Source organism: Engystomops pustulosus, chromosome 4 (assembly GCF_040894005.1).
Source record: "Engystomops pustulosus chromosome 4, aEngPut4.maternal, whole genome shotgun sequence".
NCBI lineage: Eukaryota > Metazoa > Chordata > Amphibia > Anura > Leptodactylidae > Engystomops > Engystomops pustulosus.
This window is the reverse complement of record NC_092414.1, coordinates 77693090-77718046: the sequence shown is the minus strand read 5'-3', so window position 1 is coordinate 77718046 and position 24957 is coordinate 77693090. Positions and strand designations below refer to the sequence as shown.

General features: G+C 39.8%; 1 protein-coding gene across 3 annotated transcripts in view; it reads right to left on the bottom strand.

Annotated features, from left to right (window-relative positions):
* CHST11 (carbohydrate sulfotransferase 11) overlaps positions 1–24957 on the bottom strand; it is a 115662-nt gene that overhangs the window by 69723 nt on the left and 20982 nt on the right. Inside the window, exon 1 of one of the 3 annotated variants that reach the window (XM_072146438.1) lies at positions 19617–19766. The exons of the other annotated variants lie outside the window; for them this stretch is intronic. Coding sequence (XP_072002539.1) covers positions 19617–19746 — 130 coding nt within the window. The 5' untranslated portion in view covers positions 19747–19766. Of the gene's footprint in view, positions 1–19616; positions 19767–24957 lie in introns of those variants that run through there. 3 annotated transcript variants of the gene reach the window in all.

Below are 24957 nucleotides of genomic sequence, written 5' to 3'. Positions count from 1 at the left end.
GACTATAAAAAGGATCTGCAGGAAGGATTTAGCTTTGGTTTGCAGAGTTGTAAAAGTACATGCACCATAGGCATCTGTAGCTGAACTTGGGAAGGGTGATGGAATGATGCTGTACATGTTTATAACATATTTTGGTAAAAGTTTTTTCAGTGTTACTACTTATCCAAAAAAACTTTAATCAGAAAATTTGCTTACAGTATATACTCGTGTATAAGCCGAGTTTTTCAGCACAAAAAATGTGCTGAAAAACGTCCCCTCGGCTTATACACGAGTCAATATATTTTATAACAGTAAAAAATACTTAAAAAATAATAAACTTATATACTCACCCTCCGGTGGCCCCGATGTGCAGCACTGCTCCCCTGATGTCCGTGCCGCTTGTCTTCAGGCGTCTGCGCCGCTTGTCTTCAGGCTTCCGCGCCCGTCTTCTTTCTTCTGCTGGGCACCGCCATGTCTTTCCCCCAGGCGGCGCCTAGTATGATGTCAGCAGCGGCGCGTCATACTAGGCGCCGGCCGGGAGAGAGCAATGGCGGCGCCCAGCAGAAGAAAGAAGACGGGTGCGGAAGCCTGAACACAAGCGGCGCGGACATCGGGGGAGCAGCGCTGCACATCGGGGCCACCGAAGGGTGAGTATATAAGTTTTTTTTTTTAATGCTGGGGGCAAGCTGTATACTACTGGGGGCAAGCTATATACCACTGGGGCAAGCTGTATACCACTGGGGGCAGGCTGTATACCACTGGGGACAGGCTGTATACCACTGGGGGCAGGCTGTATACCACTGGGGACAGGCTGTATACCACTGGGGGCAGGCTGTATACTACTGGGGACAGGCTGTATACCACTGGGGGCAAACTGTATACTACTGGGGGCAAACTGAATACTACTGGGGGCAGGCTGTATACTACTGGGGGCAAGCTGTATACTACTTGGGGCAAGCTGTATACTACTGGGGGCAGGCTGTATACTACTGGGGGCAAGCTGTATACTACTGGGGACAAGCTGTATACTACTGGGGGCAGGCTGTATACTAATAAGGGCAGGATGTATACTATTGGGGGCAGGCTGGGCTGGCTGTATACTATAGGGGGCTGGTTGGCTATATACTTGGGGGGGGGGTCTGTGACCAATGCATTTCCCACCCTCGGCTTATACTCGAGTCAATAGTTGTTCCCGGTGTTTGGTGGTAAAATTAGGGGTCTCGGCTTATACTCAGGTTGGCTTATACTCGAGTATATACAGTATATATATATTTTTTTTTACATATGTAGTCATTTATCGTCTTATTTTATAAAGAAAAAAATACGGTAATTAATAAAACTATCCTTTCAAGTTAAAGTTTCTTCTCATGAAAAAAAAATTGTTTTGAAATAGCATTTCCAAAGATATCGTCATGTAAAGAAGTGCATAGCAGAAGGGTCACAAAGGGGATAATGAAACTTCCGTGAAAAAGAGGGAAAGCTTTTAAAAGAGATCACTAATTTTTAGAGCGGATATTTGCAGACTGGAATAGCTGGAATTCATGTGAAGTATTTCTTCTCCATATACTGTATGCACTTCCATTTTCTCTTGACATCAAAGAAAGTAGCCTTTCCTTCTTCACTTTATAGTCTCACGCCTCCATCAGCATGTCAGTGACTGCCTACAGCCATGAGAATTAGTAATGCTGCTAACCTGGATTTTCCTGCCTTATTTCATTGGCCTGTGAAAGTCATTTATTAATCTTTATAAATAAAATGATATTTTATACAGTCTCAGAATGCACTGTATTCCTAGACTGCACAGTCCATTTATTTTACAATCAAATGCAGCCTCCTTGGCAGAAGAAAACCTAATATGATCATTCCAACTTTTTACCTCAGTGCAAGAAATGTTACTGTAGCTTGTTTGTACAATGGTTTCCATGTGTGACGGAGCAACACGTTAGGTCATCAGTCACTGAACTGTAAAATGTGGCCCAGCCCTTAACAGAACTATGAAGGAGACTACATTCATGAGGATAAAAGACATAATGTATAACCAAAAGGGAATGAATAGCAAAGCACATACAGGTGATATTAGGCATTCTTTCATTTATTGGGCATAGTGAAAACTACACGTAGAAGATAAATCTTGAGCTGTAAAAAGTAAGACCTACGGACAAAACAGTGTTCCTCAGGTTATGAGGGTATGGAGAATTGAGTTCTAGAGAATGGGTGCAGCACAAGAAAATACCCAGAGCTGTGTTAGAAAAGGTCAATAACAGATCAGATTAGATGAGTAACAGAGCAATATTGAAAGAGGTAAAACTTTTTTGACTCCCAACTGTGGAGGATTGGGTTAGGTCATTCTTGGCATTGTTCCAGACTACAGATCTGCTCTAGCAGAATATAGTAATGACACTATGTATTTTCTGCCAAATGCAATGCTCCAGCATTTATATCTGACTCTTTCTTATGTTTCAATTGCAGTTTAAGGTCAGAGAGGAGACCGGCTCTATTTTAATAATAGCACAGTCCAGTCCATGTGTTAACACACATTTTGGATAACTCTGTGAAACTTGTTCAGAAAATAAAAGGGCTATGGGCTATGACAGGTACATGTTACTACTCTGTTGCAACTATGTGTGGCTTACAGAACTTCACAATAGTGTGGGAACATTTTACTGCAACTACACTACAACCCCGGCTTGTCACTGGCATCACTACAAGTGGGCACTATTCTATAGATAAGATCAGGTTGGTTTTAGTTGTGTAGGCCAGTATAAGTATGAATTATGAGTATAAGCTGGCTAAGTATAAGCCGAGGTACCTAATTTTAATACAAAAAACTGGGAGAACCTGCGCACCAGTATATAGCCAGCCAGCCCATGCCCCCTAGTATAAAGCCAGCCCATGCCGCTCAGTATATAACCAGCTCCCTGCCTCCCAGAATATAGCCAGGCAGCCAATGCCCCCAGTATATAGCTAGCAAGCCCCCTGCCTCCCAGTATATAGCTAGCCAGCCCCCAGCCCCCCAGTGTATAGCTAGCCAGCCCCCTGCCCCCCAGTGTATAGCTAGCCAGCCCATGCCCCCCACTATATAGCTATCCAGCCAGCTTTCTATCTCCAGTATATGTCCAGACAGCCCTTGCCCTCATTATACAGCTAGCCAGCCTCCTGCCCCAGGTACATAGCTAGAAAGCCCACTGCCTCCCAATATATAGCTAGCCAGCCTCCTGACTCACAGTATATAGCCTGCCAGCCCATGCCCCCCATGATATAGCAAGCCAACCAATGCCACTTACTATATAGCCACCCAGCCCATGCCCCCCCAGTATATAGTCAGCCTCCTGCCCCTAGTATGCCCAACCCAGCCCAGCTGTGGGCAGCCAACAACAGGTCATTGAGCACTGGCCGTGCAAACACTATGACATCAGCCACTTGCTGACAACATAGTGTATGCGCGGCAATCATGCATGGACCTGTCACTGCCAGCCCACACACTATGATGTCAGCAAGTGTTTGACATCACAGTGTGTGTGCACAGCGAGCATGCAAGAACCTGTTGCTGACAAACTTGGCTTATACTTGAGTATATACAGTATGTATATATTAAAAAATATGCATAATTTCGATAAAAGTCTGCTCTACTAAATTCTAGACTCTTAAATGAGATGACAAGTCTATAGAGTCATGAATGATGAGTCCATTATACCTTTTTGTCCTCAGGAAATGTCCTGGAAATACTATGAAAATGACCTGGTAAATAACAATAGATTCATCAAACCACTGACATGTAATTAAGCTACTGTTCAGAACCACACGATACAAAGTAAAAGCATGATCATTCCTGCTCAAGACAGCGGGGGCCTTGTCCTACATTATACTGTACATTGCTAATAGTTTTCACAGAATGCCTAAAACACATCAAAATATCATCCCAATGCATGCTAAAATTAATGGGGAAGATTTATCAGCAGTGTCTGAGAGCGGACATGCTCTAGTTTTCCATGGCAACGATCAACCTACCAGTATGTTTCAAAGTGTTGGAGGAAACCGGAGGCCACAGAGGAAACCCACACTAACACTTCTAATAAGTCTCCCCCAGTACTATGTGGCATCACACTTTTCAACCTATCAAAATACAAATATTGTGTCATTAAAGTTACAAGGTCTTAAAAAAAAATAAAAGATACATTGTAAATATCTCAGAATATCAGACAGAAAGGTTCTTATAGATGCCTCAGTTACTTGAAAATGTCGGGGGGGGGGGTCTTTTGTGACCTCATGGAGGACATATAAAGTAAAAAAGTAAAAACAAACCAAAAATATCAATAAATATTAAAAAAAAAAAATTCACATTTCCAAACATAATTAAAAAAATCCCCACTACAAAAAACATTGCCATAGCCACGCCATTTGCCCAAATCTATACATAATTTGAAAATTAAAAAATATATATTATACATTACAAAAATGCTTATTTTCCACTTTTAACCCCAATTAAAACTAAACATGAAAGAAAATCTTTAAACCTTTATTACATTTTAACTAGCTTGGGAAAGCTAGATGCTGTACATAAACACATTACTTCGCCTGAACTGTCCAGACAGGACAAATCAACCTGAGCTGGATGATTCATACACAGCAGCTGGGGGATGGTGCAGTGATTACTTCTGCCTGTCAGTGACAACACAGCTTAGAGCCTCATTATCATAATTTTATAATTGTTTTTTCAGCAAAACCACTCAACAGCAAAATAACATATATTTCTGCATCAGTGTAGCTACAGCATTCTCAAGGTGTATTTGGTTCATAATGCATAAGAGCAAATGGTAGATTTCCTTTAAGCGGTTAAAGAATTGTTTTCAATGTGATAGGAAGCCCTGGTTGTTTTAGCTAAAAAGGTTGGTGATTACTTTGTGGAGTGCTATGGGAACTGGTCAATAGCTGGAATAGCTTAAAATGTGGTGACAGGATCCCTTAAAGAATAGATATAACTAAACAGCAGATTCAATGGGGTTTACGTAGCTAAATACAGGCTGATAGGCTTATTCAGTCATTAAATTGGCTGTATTCTATCTGCTATACATGTTTACATATTCTTACATTACACAGCACTGTATACAATCATGACACCATATACAGACAGGTAGTATACATAAAATTCTTTACAAGTTCCAGTCGTCACATGTTTAACAGCAAGCTTAGACTTCACAGTCCATTAAGAGGGAGTTCACACCATGGTGTTGTAACTGGCAATTGGGACCTTTACGTGACAGACTTTAATGTGTCCCACTTTACAGACTCTCCTGTGGGGGCAATCACACACTTGGGTAGCTTTTAAAGTGTCTGTGTGTTTATAGTGTATAAACAGAAGGCTTCAGTCTTGTTTGTAGCCTGTTCAAGAAAGCAAACACTGTAAAACCTACCATCGGCCATGACAGATCACTTCTCTGCTCTATTCCCTTTAATAGTGTGTCATATCAGATACTATTTCCTCTCAGTGACCATTCCCAAAGAAAATGCTGCACATCACTGCAGTGTATCAAATCGAATCCATCATGACCGGAAAAATTGTATCAAAATCTCATATACTGTGGTACAACTGGGAGGAGCGATGAACATAGGTAGGGGTCATAAAAGTTGCAAAGAAAATCCAACTTTACAAGCCTAACCAGTCTGGTACCAAGTACAGAAGAGGAAGGACCAGACTATCAACATGAAAAGTCTTACCTGAACCAATGATGGTGAGACTCAGATAACCTGATGGCACTTAAAGGTTATTTACATTCCAGCTTTTCATGAATGCATTCTGTACTCCTTTACCTCTAAAGGCCAAATTCGGATGTTTTGTTTTTTTAACACAGACCACAGATGCAAGGGAAAATGGAAAAATACAACTCCTCAGGTTTATAAGTTTATAGAACTGAGCTAGAAAGCAAGGAGAAAAAAACAAGTAATGGTCCCCAGTAGGTACTGGCTTAGATATCATATCTGGACAATTACAAACACCACAATATAACAGTAGATGGCTTAGCTTGTTTCTGGCTATCCCACAACCCATTTACAAAGAAAGGGTATGGAGTTATGGCATAAAATGCTGCATACATCCACCAGCACAGTGGCTCAGTGGTTAGCACTTCAGCCTTGCAGCACTGGGGTCCTGGATTCAAGTCCTGTCCAGGTCAACATCTGAAAAGAGTTTGCATGTTCTCTCCATGTTTGCGTGGGTTTCCTCTGGTTTCCTTCCATACTCCAAAACATACTGGTAAGTGGATTAGATTCAGAGCCCCATTGGGAACTGATTTGGCAAGCTCTGTGCAGCGCTGCGTAATCTGTGTGCGCTATAAATAAAGGAATGATTAATAACAGACACCAATGGTGTCTGAAAGGCCTTCATGACTATAAGAGGGGCCATTGGGATTCTGTTGTGCTTGTTTTTTTCATTAACAAAATAGTTCTGCATCCATGAATTTTATCCCAAAATGCAACAGAAGCTCCTGAAGGATATGAACTTAGTACTACTAAGATGAAGAAGTCACACAAAGAAGCAATTATTAGACTTGAATTTCAAGTTGTTTTTCTTTTGTTACAATATACTTTCCAGTGATTACAGTGACATACAAAGGAAAGAGTTAGTGAGAGAAATTGTTTAGATATTCTACATACCATAAAACTGTGAGAGCATTTGAACCTCCACCAACAGAATTTATATTTTAATCTGCACATTCACTTTATAGATGTTTTTGTTAACATCTCAACCCTGTACACAGGCAGGCAAATGAAAGACAGCAGATGTCTGGGCTGAAATTAACACATAAAACAGCATATTAATAAATGCCACAGAGTGGTACATCCCCCAAGAGGATATTAAAAGAAAAAATATCTGGTCTATCAAAATATAAAAACAATTATTTTCTACCGTGAACTCCGTAACAGAAAAAAAAGGTTTTAAGGTTTTAAGTTTTGTTACAATTTTGTATTAGGTTTCTGGCATAAACTAAGCCAACTAATAGGAGGTGTAAATTACAAGTAGACAGTCCTGTAGCATTAACAAAAAAAAAATTTCTCCTGATACCAACAACTTATTCCAGGTTTTCACTGATGCCCCTTCTGTTTATACATATATGATTGATGTTTCTTCCATTCTCTGTTATGGGGTGGGAGATATATTACACAATGGCGCGTAGTGTTCCAGAGCTTGATGAATCCCCACTCCTCCTGCAGCACCAGATATATTAAGAGGCTCTGGCCGGACAATTCTACGCCTTTCATGGAATTGGTTTGCGACCTGTGCCACCTCCTGTATGCCAGACTCATTCTTAGGCCAGGAATGACCCCCTTACCACTCCGCCCCACCACCCCCCACGAACTTGCAGCGAAGGTGGCCTAAGGAGGAAAATTGCACAGCCATGAATCGCTAAAATTTCAAATCTTGAGCTCCACAAAACAGCTTAGAAGCTTAGATAAGTCCCCTGGCTTGTTTTGTTTTTTTTGTTTTTCATCATGTGAAATGGTATCTGATGGCTTTGTCGTACTGTTTTGGATAGAAAAGAGAAAAAAAGTAAAAAAAAAAAAAAATACTGCTGAACTAGAATGAACTACATTTGAACATACCCTACCAACCAGTGCTGCCTATTTGTCTCTTTATCTCTTTCCTCTAAAATAAAAAAAATAAAATAAAATCATACCTGAAGTATACCATTTTGTAAAAGCAGGGGTTACCTGACCCAGTGCTAATAATAATCTAACAGTTATAGTTTATTTAAATATAATGACTTGCTATAATTAGTTACCACTACAAAAATATTTACAAAATAACATTTAAACATTGTTCTTCATAGACCTTTTACCTTGGAATGGCTAGAGCTATGATGGATCACTACATTGTATTTATACAATCTGACCCTCTTATAGGATAAAATTGGTTGAACTGCAATCCATTTTGGGTTTTTTTCATTCTTTTTTCCAGGAATATGGTGTGGCCTTACTTCAGTTGTTCTTAATGTGATATGGCTCACATGGATCAAAATGTCATCTTTTGTTACTGTCTTCCATTGTCCTTCCTTCCCCCATTAGAAAATTATTTCAAATGCCTCTGGTCATGTAGTAGAGGACATCTGACAATAGAACTATCAATGATTGAAATGATAACTGCTGGGATATAACTCAGCATGGAGCTATCTTTGGCTTCTGTCTTGAACAATAAAATTTTACCAGAATTAATTTACGAGAAGTCGCTATTTTCTGGAGCCCGTGTTCCCCGGTTGGTTTTGTATTAAGTGGCCAAGAAAAGAAACCATTAGCAAAAACACAGACATATGTATTATTCTATCACCCAGTTGCTCATTTAAATTTAGAATTAATTATACACCTTGCCAAAACAAATTATCAATCTGTCACCATAAATGTGGCCTGCTAAAAATAAGAAACTCAATTTATTCAGTGACAATAAAATGAATGGGAGTACCACAATTTATCATGTATTCACTTACGGTATTTTCTTTATTTAGTTACCACCCAATCTTCTAATAGTTTATATACAAAAATCCTAGGAGAGAATGGTTCCCAGCTACTATTAGGAGATGGCATCAATATCAGATTAGCTGAGATCCAACTCCAAGCACAACTATAGTTGTTTTTTTTACCCCCTTCGTGACCAAGCTCATTTGTGCCTTGAAAAACCAGAGTGTGTCACTTTATCCGATAATAACTATAGAACGCTTTAACTTACCCCATTTTTTTACATCAATATAATGGGAAATTTTGGTTGATATATTTAACATTTATTTATGAAATAAAGGTGCATTTGGTAAACATTTTGAAAAAAATAGTCATTTTCAAAATTCAAAATGTTCTTTTTCAAACTAGGGTCTTACTACCCAAATTTGTTACTAACTAACATAAACCATATCTCAGAAATATGTTGGCATTATTTTCCTTTTGTTTTCTTATGATGCCGGAAAGATTACAAATCGAAGAGTATTTTTTAAAATTTTCAAGAAAATTTTGGAATCAATTATTTTAGGGACCATTTTATTTCTACAGTATATGGGTTTTGGAAGTTCTGTTAATAGAAACCCCCCACCTACCACCCCGTTCTATTAACTTCAGACCTCAAACTATTCAAAACAGCAGTAGGAAGCTTGATAACCCTTAATGTATTTTAAAGAACTTCAATCAAAATGTAAGTTTTATTTTGAATTTACTTATAGTTATAGTTAATGGGGCAGATTTATCAAGCTGTCTGAAAGTCAGAATATTTCTAGTTGCCCATGGCAACCAATCACAGCTCAGCTTTCATTTTACCAATGCTCATGAATATTTCAAAGGGGAGCTGTGATTGGTTGCCATGGGCAACTAGAAATATTCTGACTTTCAGACAGCTTGATAAACCTGCCCCATTATGTTCATTTAGCCCTACAATAAAAGTAGGAAATTTATTTACGAATATATATTGTGCAATTTTTTCTGAGTAGGAGGATACTCCATATTTGAATATAACCCACTGTCAGGGCACATGGCGGGCACAGAAGGGAAGGAGCCATTGAATTTTTGTAGGCATTTTGGTTGCGTTTTGAAAAGCAATCCAAAGGCTCCACCTGGGACCGCACGTTGAGGTAAGATTACATTTACTTCGCGTTTAGTTAACTTGTTGGAAACACAATGTTACCAAAATATGTGATCACGAATGGAGCCTTTGAATTTATATAGGTTTTATAAGGTGTTTAAAATGAAAATCTTTTGTTTGAAAAATTTTTTCTACATTTTGCCATATTCCGACTCCTATAACTTTCTCACAGTTGGCTAAGGTGTCATTTTCTCTTGGACGAGCTGACGTTTATTATCCGAAATACGTAGGCATTTATCGCAACTCTTTTTTGTCATCCATGTCCGTTTTTCCCTATTCACATGTTGTAAGAGGTGATTATGCAGTTGAACCCCTCTATATCCGCAATTAAAATATATGTTTTACAAATTTTGTTAGAAATATAGTTTTGCTACAAATTTCATGCATTGTATTGACAGGATAAAATCTAATGGGAGAACGTGAATTTTTTACAATATAGGTAGATGGGGTTTGTTTAAGCTCCACTTACTTTGTACTGCACTTTGTTTCTATCATCCCAGAGTATCTTTATGCATTCAGAATAGAAGTCACAAATAGGGAGCTCCTTGGTGACCGGTCACTATTAAGATGAGTGATTCATGTAACCTGCACTACAGGTAGATCCCTTTAGTTTGCATCCCTTGACACAAGTCAATATACCTAAATACGGAAAACAGTTTGTAGAAGTAGAGCAGGCAGATCTAGATGGTTACAATTACTAAGGTTATTATTAACCTTTGGTGTCCAAATTATCAGCTAGAAACAGGTTTACAATGAGAATAAGACACAGCAATCAATGTCCCTGGGAAAGACAGCATGGACGTCCTTTACCCTAACTGACCTTCAGCTTTGCTTCAAGTGCTCTGCCTCCAGACAATGGAAGGATGACAACTGTGATCTTTGCAGTGTTCACTTTGGTAATTTAATACATATATTTTCAAACTCTATATAGAAGCGTTTCAAGACATTTTCTGAGTTTTCTGCTTTAATTTGAGTTAATGTAAATTTCATTTTCTAAAAATTAAAAATGGAACATCACATTCACCATAGTTAACCTCATACTAACCTTAAAACGGTAAAGGTACTACTGGACAAGAAATATTTTTTGGACACTGTAGAGAACCTATGATAAAAATTCCAGCGATACCTGTACATGATCGAGCCTTATCAACTCAGCCAATCAGGACACAGAATCTGTGCTGCAGCTAGTGCACAGAGAGCTAGTGCACAGAGAACTTGTGCACAGCAAGCCAGGGAAGACACAGAACTGCAGCTCTGCATCATTGTAAGAAATGGTCATACAGGAATTACAGGCTACATTCACACAAATGTATGCTCGCCCTGACAACAGCCACTTGCTGGAGAGAAGAAGGATAAAGCATTGCTCACCCCTCCCCTCTCCATAGAGAAGCAAGCATCTGGTTCCGTAACACGGCGAAATGTAGGGCATGTCCTATATGTCCCCTTGCACGGTCACGGTGCAGTGAAACAACGTGTGCTCACTGCACCATGTCCAGGCCCCATAGACATCAATGGGGACCGGTATCCATCCCCATTACAATCATGTAATTGATCCCTTAGATAGAGAATGCTCTATCTTTTTTGCAGGCACGAAACAGTGAGCACACCAAGGTGCCATGGCGATCTCTGGGGCCAATCTGCGGCCGGATATACATCATAAATAGTTCATAGTAAGGGCTCATTCACATGCCTGTCTGTAAGAATGTATATGCGGCCGCAAATCTGTGGTCACACATATGCCCCCATAGGCGGCAATGGCGGTCCGGCGGCGGTACAGTGCCACAAATGTGTGCCACCATTCCATGCTGTACACCAGGAAAAGATAGAGCATGCTCTATCTTTTCCCGTGTGTGTGGGCCATGCGCCATTGTTTTCTATGGAGGGGTCACCTCCTCTCCAGCGCATGGCGGTATGCCCGCCTGGTGGGCATGCTGCCGTGTGAATGTACCCTAACTTGTATAGAAGGTGTAGTCCTCAGAACAAGTCAAGATATTTGCTTACATAGCTCCCGGTTCCTGCTCAGTCCTCTTCGGCCAAGCGTGCGCATTCCCGACTGCTAGGGCCCGTGCGCCAGCTTCAGAGGATTTAAAGGGCCAGCGTGCCATTAATTGGCGCTGGCAATTTCCTGGGAAACTAACTAGGTTTGTCTCTTCCTGCAAGCCCTGACGGATCTTTGTGCCTCACAGCCTTAGAGAAAGCTTCCTAGTGATTATCCTGCATTCCTTTGTCTCCAGCATTCCTGGGCCTCCGGTGTTCCTGTGTGTCCCTGCTCCTGAGTCCTGTGTTCCTGTGTTACAAGTGTTCCTGCGTTGCTGTGTGCCCATGCTCCCTTCCCATCTGCCTGACCTCCCGTTGCTGACCCCAGATTGGACTTGAAACTGCATCTCTGACGCCTGCCCTGACCCTGTGCCTGGACCTTACCACGAGACTGTCTTCCATTAAGGTACCTCGACCTCAGCTGCCACCGTTGGCTAGTCACACTTGTGGAACAACCTGGTGGTACCCTGCTGCAGCAAGTCCATCGCGTTTTGCGGCAGGCTCTGGTGAAGACCAGGTTCCACTTAGACTTCGGTCCCAGGTGTCAGCTAGTACCACCTCTTGCAGTGGTCCATAGGATCCACACGAAGCCTGACACAAGTATTGCACATTACCCAGATAATTGGAAGATGTATATAGATGTATTACAGGGCGGTGTACAATGATAAAATATACAGTTCCGATTTACATACAAATTCAACTTAAGAACAAATCTTGTACGTAACCTGGGAACTGCCTGTATATGTATATGCACACCATTCTGCCAAGGGAAGATGGTATATGAAAAAATAAAATATACATCTCCCCCCTGCAGCATAGTGTGTGGGTATATATCTGTATATATATCCATATGCCATATACTGTCTCCCGTACTGTCATATACCATCTTCCATACATTGTGTGTATATACATATACACTCACCGGCCACTTTATTAGGTACACCTGTCCAACTGCTCGTTAACACTTAATTTCTAATCAGCCAATCACATGGCGGCAACTCAGTGCATTTAGGCATGTAGACATGGTCAAGACAATCTCCTGCAGTTCAAACCGAGCATCAATATGGGGAAGAAAGGTGATTTGAGTGCCTTTGAACGTTGCATGGTTGTTGGTGCCAGAAGGGCTGGTCTGAGTATTTCAGAAACTGCTGATCTACTGGGATTTTCACGCACAACCATCTCTAGGGTTTACAGAGAATGGTCCGAAAAAGAAAAAACATCCACTGGGCGGCAGTGCCTTGTTGATGCCAGAGGTCAGAGTAGAATGGGCAGACTGGTTCGAGCTAATAGAAAGGCAACAGTGACTCAAATCGCCACCCAAGGTAGGCAGAAGAGCATCTCTGAACGCACAGTACGTCGAACTTTGAGGCAGATGGGCTACAGCAGCAGAAGACCACACCGGGTGCCACTCCTTTCAGCTAAGAACAGGAAACTGAGGCTACAATTTGCACAAGCTCATCAAAATTGGACAGTAGAAGATTGGAAAAACGTTGCCTGGTCTGATGAGTCTCGATTTCTGCTGCGACATTCGGATGGTAGGGTCAGAATTTGGCGTCAACAACATGAAAGCATGGATCCATCCTGCCTTGTATCAACAGTTCAGGCTGGTGGTGGTGGTGTCATGGTGTGGGGAATATTTTCTTGGCACTCTTTGGGCCCCTTGGTACCAATTGAGCATCGTTGCAACGCCACAGCCTACCTGAGTATTGTTGCTGACCATGTCCATCCCTTTATGACCACAATGTACCCAACATCTGATGGCTACTTTCAGCAGGATAATGCGCCATGTCATAAAGCTGGAATCATCTCAGACTGGTTTCTTGAACATGACAATGAGTTCACTGTACTCAAATGGCCTCCACAGTCACCAGATCTCAATCCGATACAGCATCTTTGGGATGTGGTGGAACGGGAGATTCGAATTATGGATGTGCAGCCGACAAATCTGCGGCAACTGTGTGATGCCATCATGTCAATATGGACCAAAATCTATGAGGAATGCTTCCAGCCCCTTGTTGAATCTATGCCACGAAGAATTGAGGCAGTTCTGAAGGCAAAAGGGGGTCCAACCCGTTACTAGCATGGTGTACCTAATAAAGTGGCCGGTGAGTGTGTATATCTATATATATATATATATACACACATACACACATTAACACTATACTGCCGAAAGAAGATGGTATATGGCGGTACGGGAGACGGTATACGGCACCATAGTGTATGGATATTCATACAGATATAAACCCACACACTATGCTGCAGGGGGAGATGTATATTTTATTTTGTCATATACCGTCTCCCCTCTGTGTATATATATATATATATATATATGTAAACATTATGGTGCAGTGGGGAGTAAATGTGCATTATAACTATTTTGCTGAGCAGGGGTTGTTCTCCCCTTTGTAGCATGGGGTACATAAAGTACAGAGGTAACCATAGTGTATATATATATATATATATATATATATATATATATATATATATATATACACCCACACACTATGCTGCAGGGGGGAGATTTATTTTGTCATATACCGTCTCCCCTCTGCAACATAGTGTCTATATATATATGTAAACACTATGGTGCAGCGGGGACTAAATGTGCATTATAACTATTTTGCTGAGAAGGGGTTGTTCTCCTTCTTGTAGAACGGGGTACATATAGTCATGTATCTATATATGTACCCCTTGCTACAAGGGAGAGAAGGTGTCTATCAAATCTTAGTAACAGCAAAACTCCCTCCCCCCTGCAACCCCTGCTCAACAAAATAGTTATAATGCACATTTACTCCCCTCTACACTCTGCAGCCGCCAGATTCCCTATTACAGCTTTTAGCAATATAAGTGCTGTCCTCCGATATAGCTGAAAGCCGAGACAGAGCAGAAAGAGACGCACACTGACCCTTCCTGCTCTGTCACTCTTTACAGCAGGAACGCACAGAATGGTGTCCTCTGCTTCATTATGTTGCCAGGGCTGGGGGTGTTAGTTTAAACACAGTAGACAACAGCTTACCACCGGTAACCATCCCGTCCAGCTCCTGGTATATAGTAAAGGGTAAAGGGGGGGGGGGGGTAATGGCTACTGTTATATAATAAGGAAGGGAGAGGGGGGTGAAGAAATAGCTCCTGGTATATAATGGTGGAATGATGGCTACTAATATATAATAAAGAGGGTAAAGAAACTACAGATTCTTACCTAAGGTCCTCTTCATCCTGATCCTGGCTGTGGTCTTTTTTAATCTTGACACGCTAGGATTTCCTGGGAAAAAAAAGAGTTAGAAAAAGCACACTGGAGCACAGGGACGCGATGCCCGGCACTTTGGGCTGCTAATTATTCACAACTCCAGCGTTACGCCACCTCCTTCTCCCAACCTTGGGATGAAGAGGACCTTAGGTGAGAAGGTGTAGTTCGTTTTGTCTCACTCTTGCTGGTAGTCTTCCATTTAGTAATGACTGGGCGCAATGATACATATAAATTAATGGAGGTACAGCTTTGCTTAATACTAATGAATGGGAGTAAACATAAAAGAGCATGTTGTAGTTGTATAACAATTAGTGGGCGCTGTATATATCCATTTGACATTATTCTGTAAGTGACTGTGGTCACAGTTTCAGGATGTGCTGCATCAAGCATAAGATGTTTTTTGGTGAATTCTGCAGTAATAAGTCACAGCTGGAGAAGTTATCTAAGTTCTGTAACTGATGGAGAAGAATTGTCACCTATATAGTATATATAATATTGTGTTTATATATGTGTATTTTGCATATATAGTGTATGTGTGCATATGTCTGTGGAGTGTATATATGATATATGTGTATTCTGAAGTAGTATGTGCACTTACTTGCACACTTCTATGGCTGTATACTTGTAGTGTTCAGCAAGGTGGGAGGGAAACTGAACCCCTATTCCTAAGAACTTCCTAAGGATCTGTGTATGTATGAAACCTGTATACTTGTATAAATATACTGCATATAGTGATAACTGGATTGTGTTCTCCAATACATTTCAGCACAGGGAAGGATTTCTTATTTGCTTAATGCTCATTCCAGTATATTAATAGTCTTCATGCTGACAGGTCATATAACATTGTCTCAGTAACAATACATCTCTAACAATCTAAAGGTCTTCGGTATGTATGAGTATCTTGTTTTTTTTGCTTTCCTTCTATAATGGAACAGAATAGAAACAGGCAATGCTGATGTGAATGGTAATGTCTCAATAATACTAATACAGAAGCTGTTAAAATTTTTCACTTTACTTTTATATTTCAAAAGACGAGCAACAATCTATGTAAAATGAGAGAAACTGAGGAATATTTTTACAGAAAATCTTGTACAAATAAAAAAGAGTTTTGCATGGTAACCATAGTATCAGATTTAGAATTTCTCAAAATTACACTACATTTATGCCATCCATTCACTATTCAATATTTGCATTAATTATAACCTATGTGTAGTTTATAGGGCTCCAATGTGCAGCAGCTGCTGTCATAAGAATCCTCTCGCCCCAGCCCTCTGCTATATAAAAAGAAATAGGTTGTTTCTAATATACATCATTTCCCCCAATCTAAGTCCTAGCCATCTGTTTCAGAGGAAATCATCATATTCAGTCAAACACTGCATGCATACAACTATTTTTAGCTACACTGTGGATGTGAGAGATCACAGGTTTTGAGAGATTTTTTTATGTGATGAAAGAAGTATAGCATTTTTATGTATATGAAAGTATTTTTCAGTAGACATTCAGAACATGGGAGGTATATTTGTCTTTGGAGCTCTGCTGTCCGTCATATGCATTTAAGTGGCTGTAGCCCTTTACTAAATGTTCTCATGCTCCGGAATTTTTTTTCCATAAAGCCACAAAATACATACACTAGCAGGGACTGAATGTGATGTTACTGCAGTGTCTATGCAACTTTTTAAAAGTCATGAATCTGGCTTTGCACTATCAATAGTTCTATGTTGTGGAAATAGCCCTGTGAGCAGTTAAAAGTCACAAAAAAACTCAATGCGAAAATCGCACATTGTAATATTTTGGCTAAAACAAGACCTCCTTGGGTCTTTGTATGACCCGAGACTGTCATGGTAACAAACATGGGAGACCGCTGCTCCCCATTGATGTCACGAGGAACAATGATCTAAGCTGATATGGTTGTGGCGATCGTTGGGTTACCACCGACAATCAGTATTAACAGATACATCATACGGGGTTAAAGCTCAATAAATAGTTCCACAACATGTAATACTATAATGAGAATAAAATATACTATACACAGAGTTGAGATTTAACTATTGGTAGTCCAGTTTTTGTTATTTCTAGGCTGCGTTCACATTTGGCGGTTACCTTGTGTTTTGAAATGCAATACAACAGCTGAGGAAAGGAGATTTGTCTAATCACATTACTATTAACATTAGAGTTTACAAAATGCAACGTTACCGCAGCAATGACATTGTGTTAACACAAATGTTATTGTAATTTTAATGCATGTGTTAACATTGCCCCAGAAAATTCATTATCGTGGCCCAGTAAACTAGACTAAATAATAGGAGGCGCAAAGTGCGGCTCGCCAGTCTTATACTGCACCAAATTAAAGGGGGATTCCCACTAAGACAAGTTTCTTAAATGTACTCAGGATAAAAAAAATAACACATTCTCTGATTCACTGTTATTAACAAAAATACAGCATTTCACAGATATAAGTCCAAACTGTCCTGGTGTACACAATTTTAGTTGCCCCTGGTTTCCGAACTCTAGGGTAGGCAGCCATCTTACCTGACGCTGTGGAGCTGAGCTTCTCTCTCCCTCTGCTCCCTGCTGCGTCACCTCCCCATTGCATTCCAAGACGGAGCTCACACTGATACACACTGACTTCCTGCCGGCAATCAACAGCAGGAAAAGGAGAGCTACAACTGAAATGGGTCTCACCATAACACTATCCATACTGGGTGCACTGAAACCAACTGGCTACAGTCAAACATAGTGGTGATCACATGACCTGCCCAGTTACGTGCAGGACATTTGATGTTAACATGTGACCATAGGACAATGTCACAGGACTGGTAGCATTATAATTCTTCATTGTAGTGTATGTCCACAGCTTTTTTTTTTCTGCTAAGGGGAAAAAATCTTAAATAACAACTAATTACATATTAGCTTATATTTTAATGTCCCATTTGAATATGCATTATGCTTATTCCTGTAATACCCCTTTAATCTGGTGCAGAAGAGAACTGTTCTACTCTGCACTGGTGTAAAAACATTAATAGATCTCATTCATCAACTGAACAGGTTAATCACATTTATTCAACAGGTTTCCCCTTCAAAATAAAATTCACCTGTTTAGTTAATCTCTTTCAATTGTTAAATCAATAAAATTCACCTAAAACCACATCATAACCGAATACGCTAGTCATCTTATGTTTGTTATCTATACACTCCTTACTTCAGCTTTTAAAATTATACTAATGAGCCATAAAGCCTGTAGCTGGCGTAACCAGAGCTCCTCCGTACTGTAGCTTCATTGTGTGAGAATACTGTAGGCGGATGGAGGGGTAAGTTCTGTGGGAGCTGGGGGCGGTTGAGACAGTGTAACAGCCAGCTGCAGCATGCAGGGGCTCATTAACATAATCTGGAAAATCAAATTAAAAGTTTAAAAAGAAGCTGGACATGGATAAGTGGATTACCACAGTCATAGTGCCTGGATCTTTGAGTGTGCATCCCCGGTTTATCATGCTTAATTTTGATGGTAGAGTTCAACACAATCTCAACATAATCATAAATCAGCAGGTCTATATGAGCAGCCCCTTCTTTTTCTTTTGTGTATTTGGTCACCTACGTTCACTGATATGATTACATTACATATTTACTAGTTATGGGATTTCTTGCATAATCACTACAGAAGGAGCTTTGGTTTTAGCATGTATTATCAATAATGTTGTTTGCTTACTTGGATTGAAAAATGAGCATGATCAGCATGGACAGCAGGACTTTCCAGTGTGACGATCACTAAGAGTCAACATGCAGCTAAATGCATACACTAAGAGACATTAATATCGGAGAAGGTTTTCAGTCAGATAACAGATGTCCTGTATTACAATGCCTCTCTGTACCATTGGATGAATGAGCAGAAGGTCTATAACCAGACCAAGAATGCTACATATATATAAAATGAAGAGGTAGGACATATTCATATCATACACTGTTTTGGCTGTATCATTAATTATGCTTTCCCATACATAAAAGCTTCAATTAAGTGCTGCAGCAAGAAGTTCCTTTCTATCCAAGTCCCTCGGCCTTCGAGGGATGTGGAATGCCCTTTGTGTTGGCATTGATAGCTGTCAGATGAGATTGTGTCCAGTGACTCTAAAACACCAAGACCTTTACGGAATATGTGACAAGAGTATACTAGAATTCTGCTACAAAGCATGTGCATTCCTTCTCCTGTATGCATATTCTACACTGCAGGAATAACGTTACAAAGCTTAGGGTAAATTATATCAATACATAGAGGGGAACATTCATTATTGGCCATGCACAACATTATATAATCAAAATGCAAATCACTGCTAAAATCAGGTCACTAAGTGCCCCAGCGCAGTGCCCCGCCGGATCTATCAGGAGGCTCCAGACATTTGCACTTTACATTACTAACACTAACTGTACACTAAATATGTTTACATTTACACATCTACTTACTTCTGCACCCTTGCAGGCAGGAAGATAGCAGGGAACTAAGAAGAGGGACAAATTAAATGTGGATTGTGGGCACACCACAGGATAAAACAGTTGGGGGCACATCCCTTGGGGGAGCCAGGGGCCATTGGTCACCCCTGTGTCTTCCAGTCCCTGTCCTGGGGCTTACTTCCATGAGTTATTCTTCAGCTCTCTCCCCCTCCTCTGACTATAGCAGTGTGTGACATGTTTACACATGGGGGAGGGGGGAGGCTTTTACTGCAACCCATACATAGGCACACAGCACTGTACCTTGCTGGACCGGTAGTGTGCAGGAAATCTCAGAACAGCTCCGATGCCGGATCCCTGCAGAGGCTGAGCGTGCAGCAAATAAGTTTCTGGCTACATGCAGGGGCTCTGCTAGACCTCGGAAGTGTGCCATGCCAGACAGCAATTCACACTATCTGTTGTACAGTCACCCTCTTCACCTCAGCTGTCATCTCTCAAAGCAGCCTGCCGGTCCCACTCTATCCATGCCCCGTGGCAGCTTCTACGACTACTATGGCAATAATTAAGCCACTGGTAGGTCCCAATAAAACTATTATTGGATGTGTATTATTTATTGCCTATGACCTTATTCCTATTGTTAAAACTTATGACTATTTTATTACTCTTGGGTAATCACTGAGAAAATGGGCAACAGAAAATAATAAGTATAAAAAAAAATTAGACAAATCCCTCAAATTTAAAGCACTGGATCAGCTGGACAATTATTTGGCACATTGCATCTTTCTGGCTCTAGGCAGGAAAATTAGCCAAGGAGCAAAAATATATTTGTAAAAATGAATAATTTCAATCTGAGCAGGTGCAGCTAAGCACACAAGAGACATGTTGGATCTTGGCATAACGGATGGTATGTTTGTGAGGTTCTGTTATAATATTATGAATGTAGTAACATTTTATGCATTTGTAAAGTTCCATATTTGTAAAGTAAAGGTCCATATTTCTGCATTTACTTGACTAACATGAATAAATGTAACCATGACTGCACAGTGAATCAATGGATCTAAAGTAACATTATAACAGAATTAAGTCTGCCATGTTGAATCTACACCTTACTGATGGGGTGTGTGAGTAAATAGGTATTCATGTGCACTCTACCATGAGTTTCTGCTACCATGTTACTTAGAGAAGGAAATGCATATACAATGTAAAAGGTTCATTTAATGTAAACCCTTCAGTTGAACATCAGAACTTATTGGCAGTGAAGTTGAGCTCTGTGATATGTAGGTGTTTTAAGATATGGAGCAAAAGGCTGAGTAAACCTTGACAGGACTCCTGAGAGACATAATAGTGGATCTGCTTAGCTCACCCACAGAGGCTGACTGACAGTTTTACCTGCATCAGTGTGTGTACAGAGAAGACAGTCAACCTGAAATTACCTGAACAATTCACTTCGGTATTACACAGTTTATATTCACATATACAGGCAGTCCCCTACTTAAGAACACTTGACTTGCATATGACCCCTAGTTACAAACGGACCTCTGGATATTGGTAATTTATTGTAATTTAGTCCTAGGCTACAATGATCAGCTGTCACAGTTATCACAGGTGTCTGTAATGAAGCTTTATTGTTAATATTGATTCTTATGACAACCCAACATTTTTAAAATCCAATTGATACAGAGACCCAAAAAGTTCTGTCTGGGATTACAATGATAAAATATACAGTTTCGACTTACATACAAACTCAACTTAAGAACAAACCTACAGACCCTATCTTGTATGTAACCCGGGGACTGCCTGTATAAGTGATCTGTATAATGCAGGTCAGGTTCTCATTATACATGTTTTCCAAACACATTCCTCTAGAAACCAGGGTCCAGAGAAAGAGAACCCTTTAAGAATGTATTAGTTACTAGTTTTTAAAATGAGTTTTTATTGTTCACACCGTAAGTGTAATGTAAAAACAAACAGCAAAAAGCATAAAATATATACAATCCTTCTCTTAATAAATTAAAAAATGCATATACAATATATATATATACACAAAGTCATCCTATTACATATCTGAAACAGATATCCTGGGTCCAACATCCATGAGTCTGTGCCAGGCATACTGTAGTGAATATCATGTACATTGCTCAAGTTGCATGTGAAATGTTCTAAAGTGATTCAGACCCTAGATCCAAACATTCTCAATGCTCTGGAGCACACTTCGATGAAATGCTGGATGAAAATTCAAAGGTACACGGATGCTACAAGTAGGACCATAAGCTCACAAACTGATTATAATGCAAGAGTTTAAAAAAATACAATTTATGCAAAAATTCTTCTTACACAGTGTATTACTCCAGTAAGGCTATGTTCAATTCTCATTTTTATGTGCATGTTCAGTATATACGCCAGGAAAGCTCCCAATGCTGAATTAGTCCATAGACATATAGGGGGCCATTTATTATTTGCTTTACGTTTTATTTTTGTTTCTGTGCCTTGTGTGCCATATTTATGGTGTGCCAGGATCACAATTTTACTTCTTTTCAGACACTCATGCCTTTAATTTTTGGTGCATAATTGGACCAACAAAAAGCAGGTCTACAATCTTCTAAACCCTTTCATGAATGTGGTTGGTCATTTCTAACGCTCATTTGTTCTTTGTACACTGCACCAATTACACTACAGCTTATGTGAGATGGCTGGGTGGGAAAGGCTTCCAGATTACATGTTCAGATTGTTTTGCAGAAACCAAATTACAGAGAATATTTTGCTATGATATGTAAAAGCTATAGATAAGCAATGTATTCATTTTCATTCATTCTAATATGAAACCCTTGGGTGCTATTACTTTTGTATCCCAGCTGTGGGTACCACATGTTTACGGCTTATTTTCCGGGCTACACCTGGCTTTGCCATTGTTTCTAATGTGCATGCACAGGTGAGGAGCAGCAATTAGCAGTAAACTGCAGGTGGGTACCATCGCTCGGCCACAAATGCAACATCCTCTTCCAGGATGCTAAGCCTATAGCCATAAACCTACCCATAAACAGTTGTGTTAGTTTTATAGTGAAAACAGTCACCAGCAGTCATAATTTGAAGGTCTGATCTTATCAATATGACGGAAGAAGATTGACTCATAGTGATGGTAGACACAGATTCTTAATACAGCGCAGTTCTGTGATTTCATTCCCTAAAATCAAGTGCATAGCCTCTATAATACAATTTCCTTAAAATATGGAATCGGATTTATCATGGCACATCTAAAATGAGTTGCTTACAGAGACTCAGTATATGCCAATATTTTTCTATGGGTGCGGTAATAAGGTTTCATACATCTTGAAACTGTTAAATGGGCCCCAAGGCCCAATACGCAAAACAGCTGTCAGAACAGCTTTCTCCTTGGTCTTTTTTAAATCAGGAGGAGAATTGTCTCAGAGGCTCATGAAAACAGAGGGGAAATCATCCACTGCATTCCCTTATGGAAGCTCTCTCCTGTAGGCATTTGATTCTCCCTTTGATTTAAAACACCCTAAGTGGGGTGTCATGTGAATAGGACTGTAACCTAATATATTATTGACAAGATAGCTGCCTAAATGTATTTTACTCGACATCATTATAAACTGCACATATTACTACTTGAGGGAAGTAAAATAATATTTTACTCCCTCACTTATAAAATTTTAACAACTGATGAAAATGGGAAATTCCAGCACCTGGTATAATGTACTCATGTAGATACAGTCTGCCATGCTGTGTTATCTAATTGTACACACAGAATGAGGAGGCATGGCAGTGAACTATGTACATTAGAAATGTCTTTTAAATTATCTTAATTTTCAGAATTAAATTATGGCAATGAATTGACATTTGCAGTATCAGTGCATCAAGAAATCTTGCGTCACAAATGAATAAATGTGCACCAATGAGTTTTATTATTATCCTTACATTTACATGATTTAATTCATGTTACAATTCTCAATTATCAAAATTGGGTAAGGTATCAGCTTGGGTAAAGACAGCTGGATGATCAAATTATCAATGATTTCTGTAACAGTTCTCATATCACAAGACTTTCATGTGGATGAACTAATCCAATGAAAACAGTGGAACGGATAGCAACTAGTTTGGATACGGTTACTATGGTCATTTAGTCAACATTCTGCACGCCCCTTTAAGAGAATAAACCAAAACTGTAGAAAACATGGTGATCTTCAACATATAGTAAACAGGTTCAAAAGTCGAGTTCTTTTGCATTCTCTTATTTTATCTTCCGTTACACAGTCCAAGGATTTTTAAGTCCCATAAAAGATATGATTATTCAACAAATGATCGTTTTATATCTAAGCATTGATCGCAATCATAAAAACATTCCTTTCTCTGATTATCGTTCCATGTGAAACCTGGACATCCTGTAGGCAAGGATATAGAAGAGGCCAGGATGGTGACTAATATAGCTACCATGCTTATTCTTCAACAAAATAAGTAGCCTCATGACTCACACCTGCCCAGGTGACAGTGGTTGGAAGATATTGGCAATAGTAGAAAAAATGTGACTCCAGTTTGCAACAGGAGGAGAAAACTCGGACTTTCCCCTTCTTGTTTTTGTTATTACTATTGGTCATTTGACCCTTCATAGAAATCCTACAAATCTGTCTGATGTCCCTTCCATCAGATTCTGTTTTTCTTATAAAGCAGACTACACAAACTCTCATACAAAGCCAATGCACAGGACTTAAAGTAGCCACAGGGAATCTGATTTCCCAAACGCTTTCTTAGTATTATTAGATCAGTCTGCTGCAAAAGACATCAATTCTGCTGACAGAACTACATTAGAAAAATGCTGTATATCGAATTTCCTGATATATTATTATAATCTCATTACACCTATACACTATAGATGTCTTTGACTATTTCACCCCACACTGAGCACACTAAAGGAATGGCAAAAGTGCAATATGAAAAATATACACATTGCCCAAATATTTGCAAAAGTCAATATCCTAGCAACATGAAACTACCATAAATGACCAATTTGTCATGCTTTGTGCAGCGCTGCGTAATCTGTGTGCGCTATATAAATAAAGAATTATTATTATTATTATTATAAATGCCCATGAGGCAATATCTTAGTGGAACCCATAAATTTTTCCAAAAAGTGGAATGATGACATTTATATGATTTAAAAAAGAAAATAAATGTGTTGGCCTTTAAATCTATCTGTAACTGCATCGTACATTAAAGGATCTGCTGTCATCATTGAAGTGTGGACAAATATTTTGTAGGTTCAGTTTAAGAAAGCAAAGTCCAAGGAACATTGCCGACTGCCAGACAAAATTAACATTAATAATAAAACAGCATACGGCATTCCAGCATGAGGAACAGCTGAACCAGTAAAGCATGCCGGCTGTGACATGAGGTGCGCCATGTCTTCCAGCAAGAAGCCACATTTTAGCTTTCAAATTATGTGAACTGCAAACCTATCAATTGCGGAAGGTTTGCTGTAGGCTTCCTTAAAGACAGGACCTGAGAAGACTAGTGTATGGTCTACACTGTACAAAGAAATCTTACACTGCCCCGTTACCACATAAGATTGGACATTCTTGGGATTTCTCAACGCCATTGACTTAAAAGCAACAGCCTTTCAGACACCGAC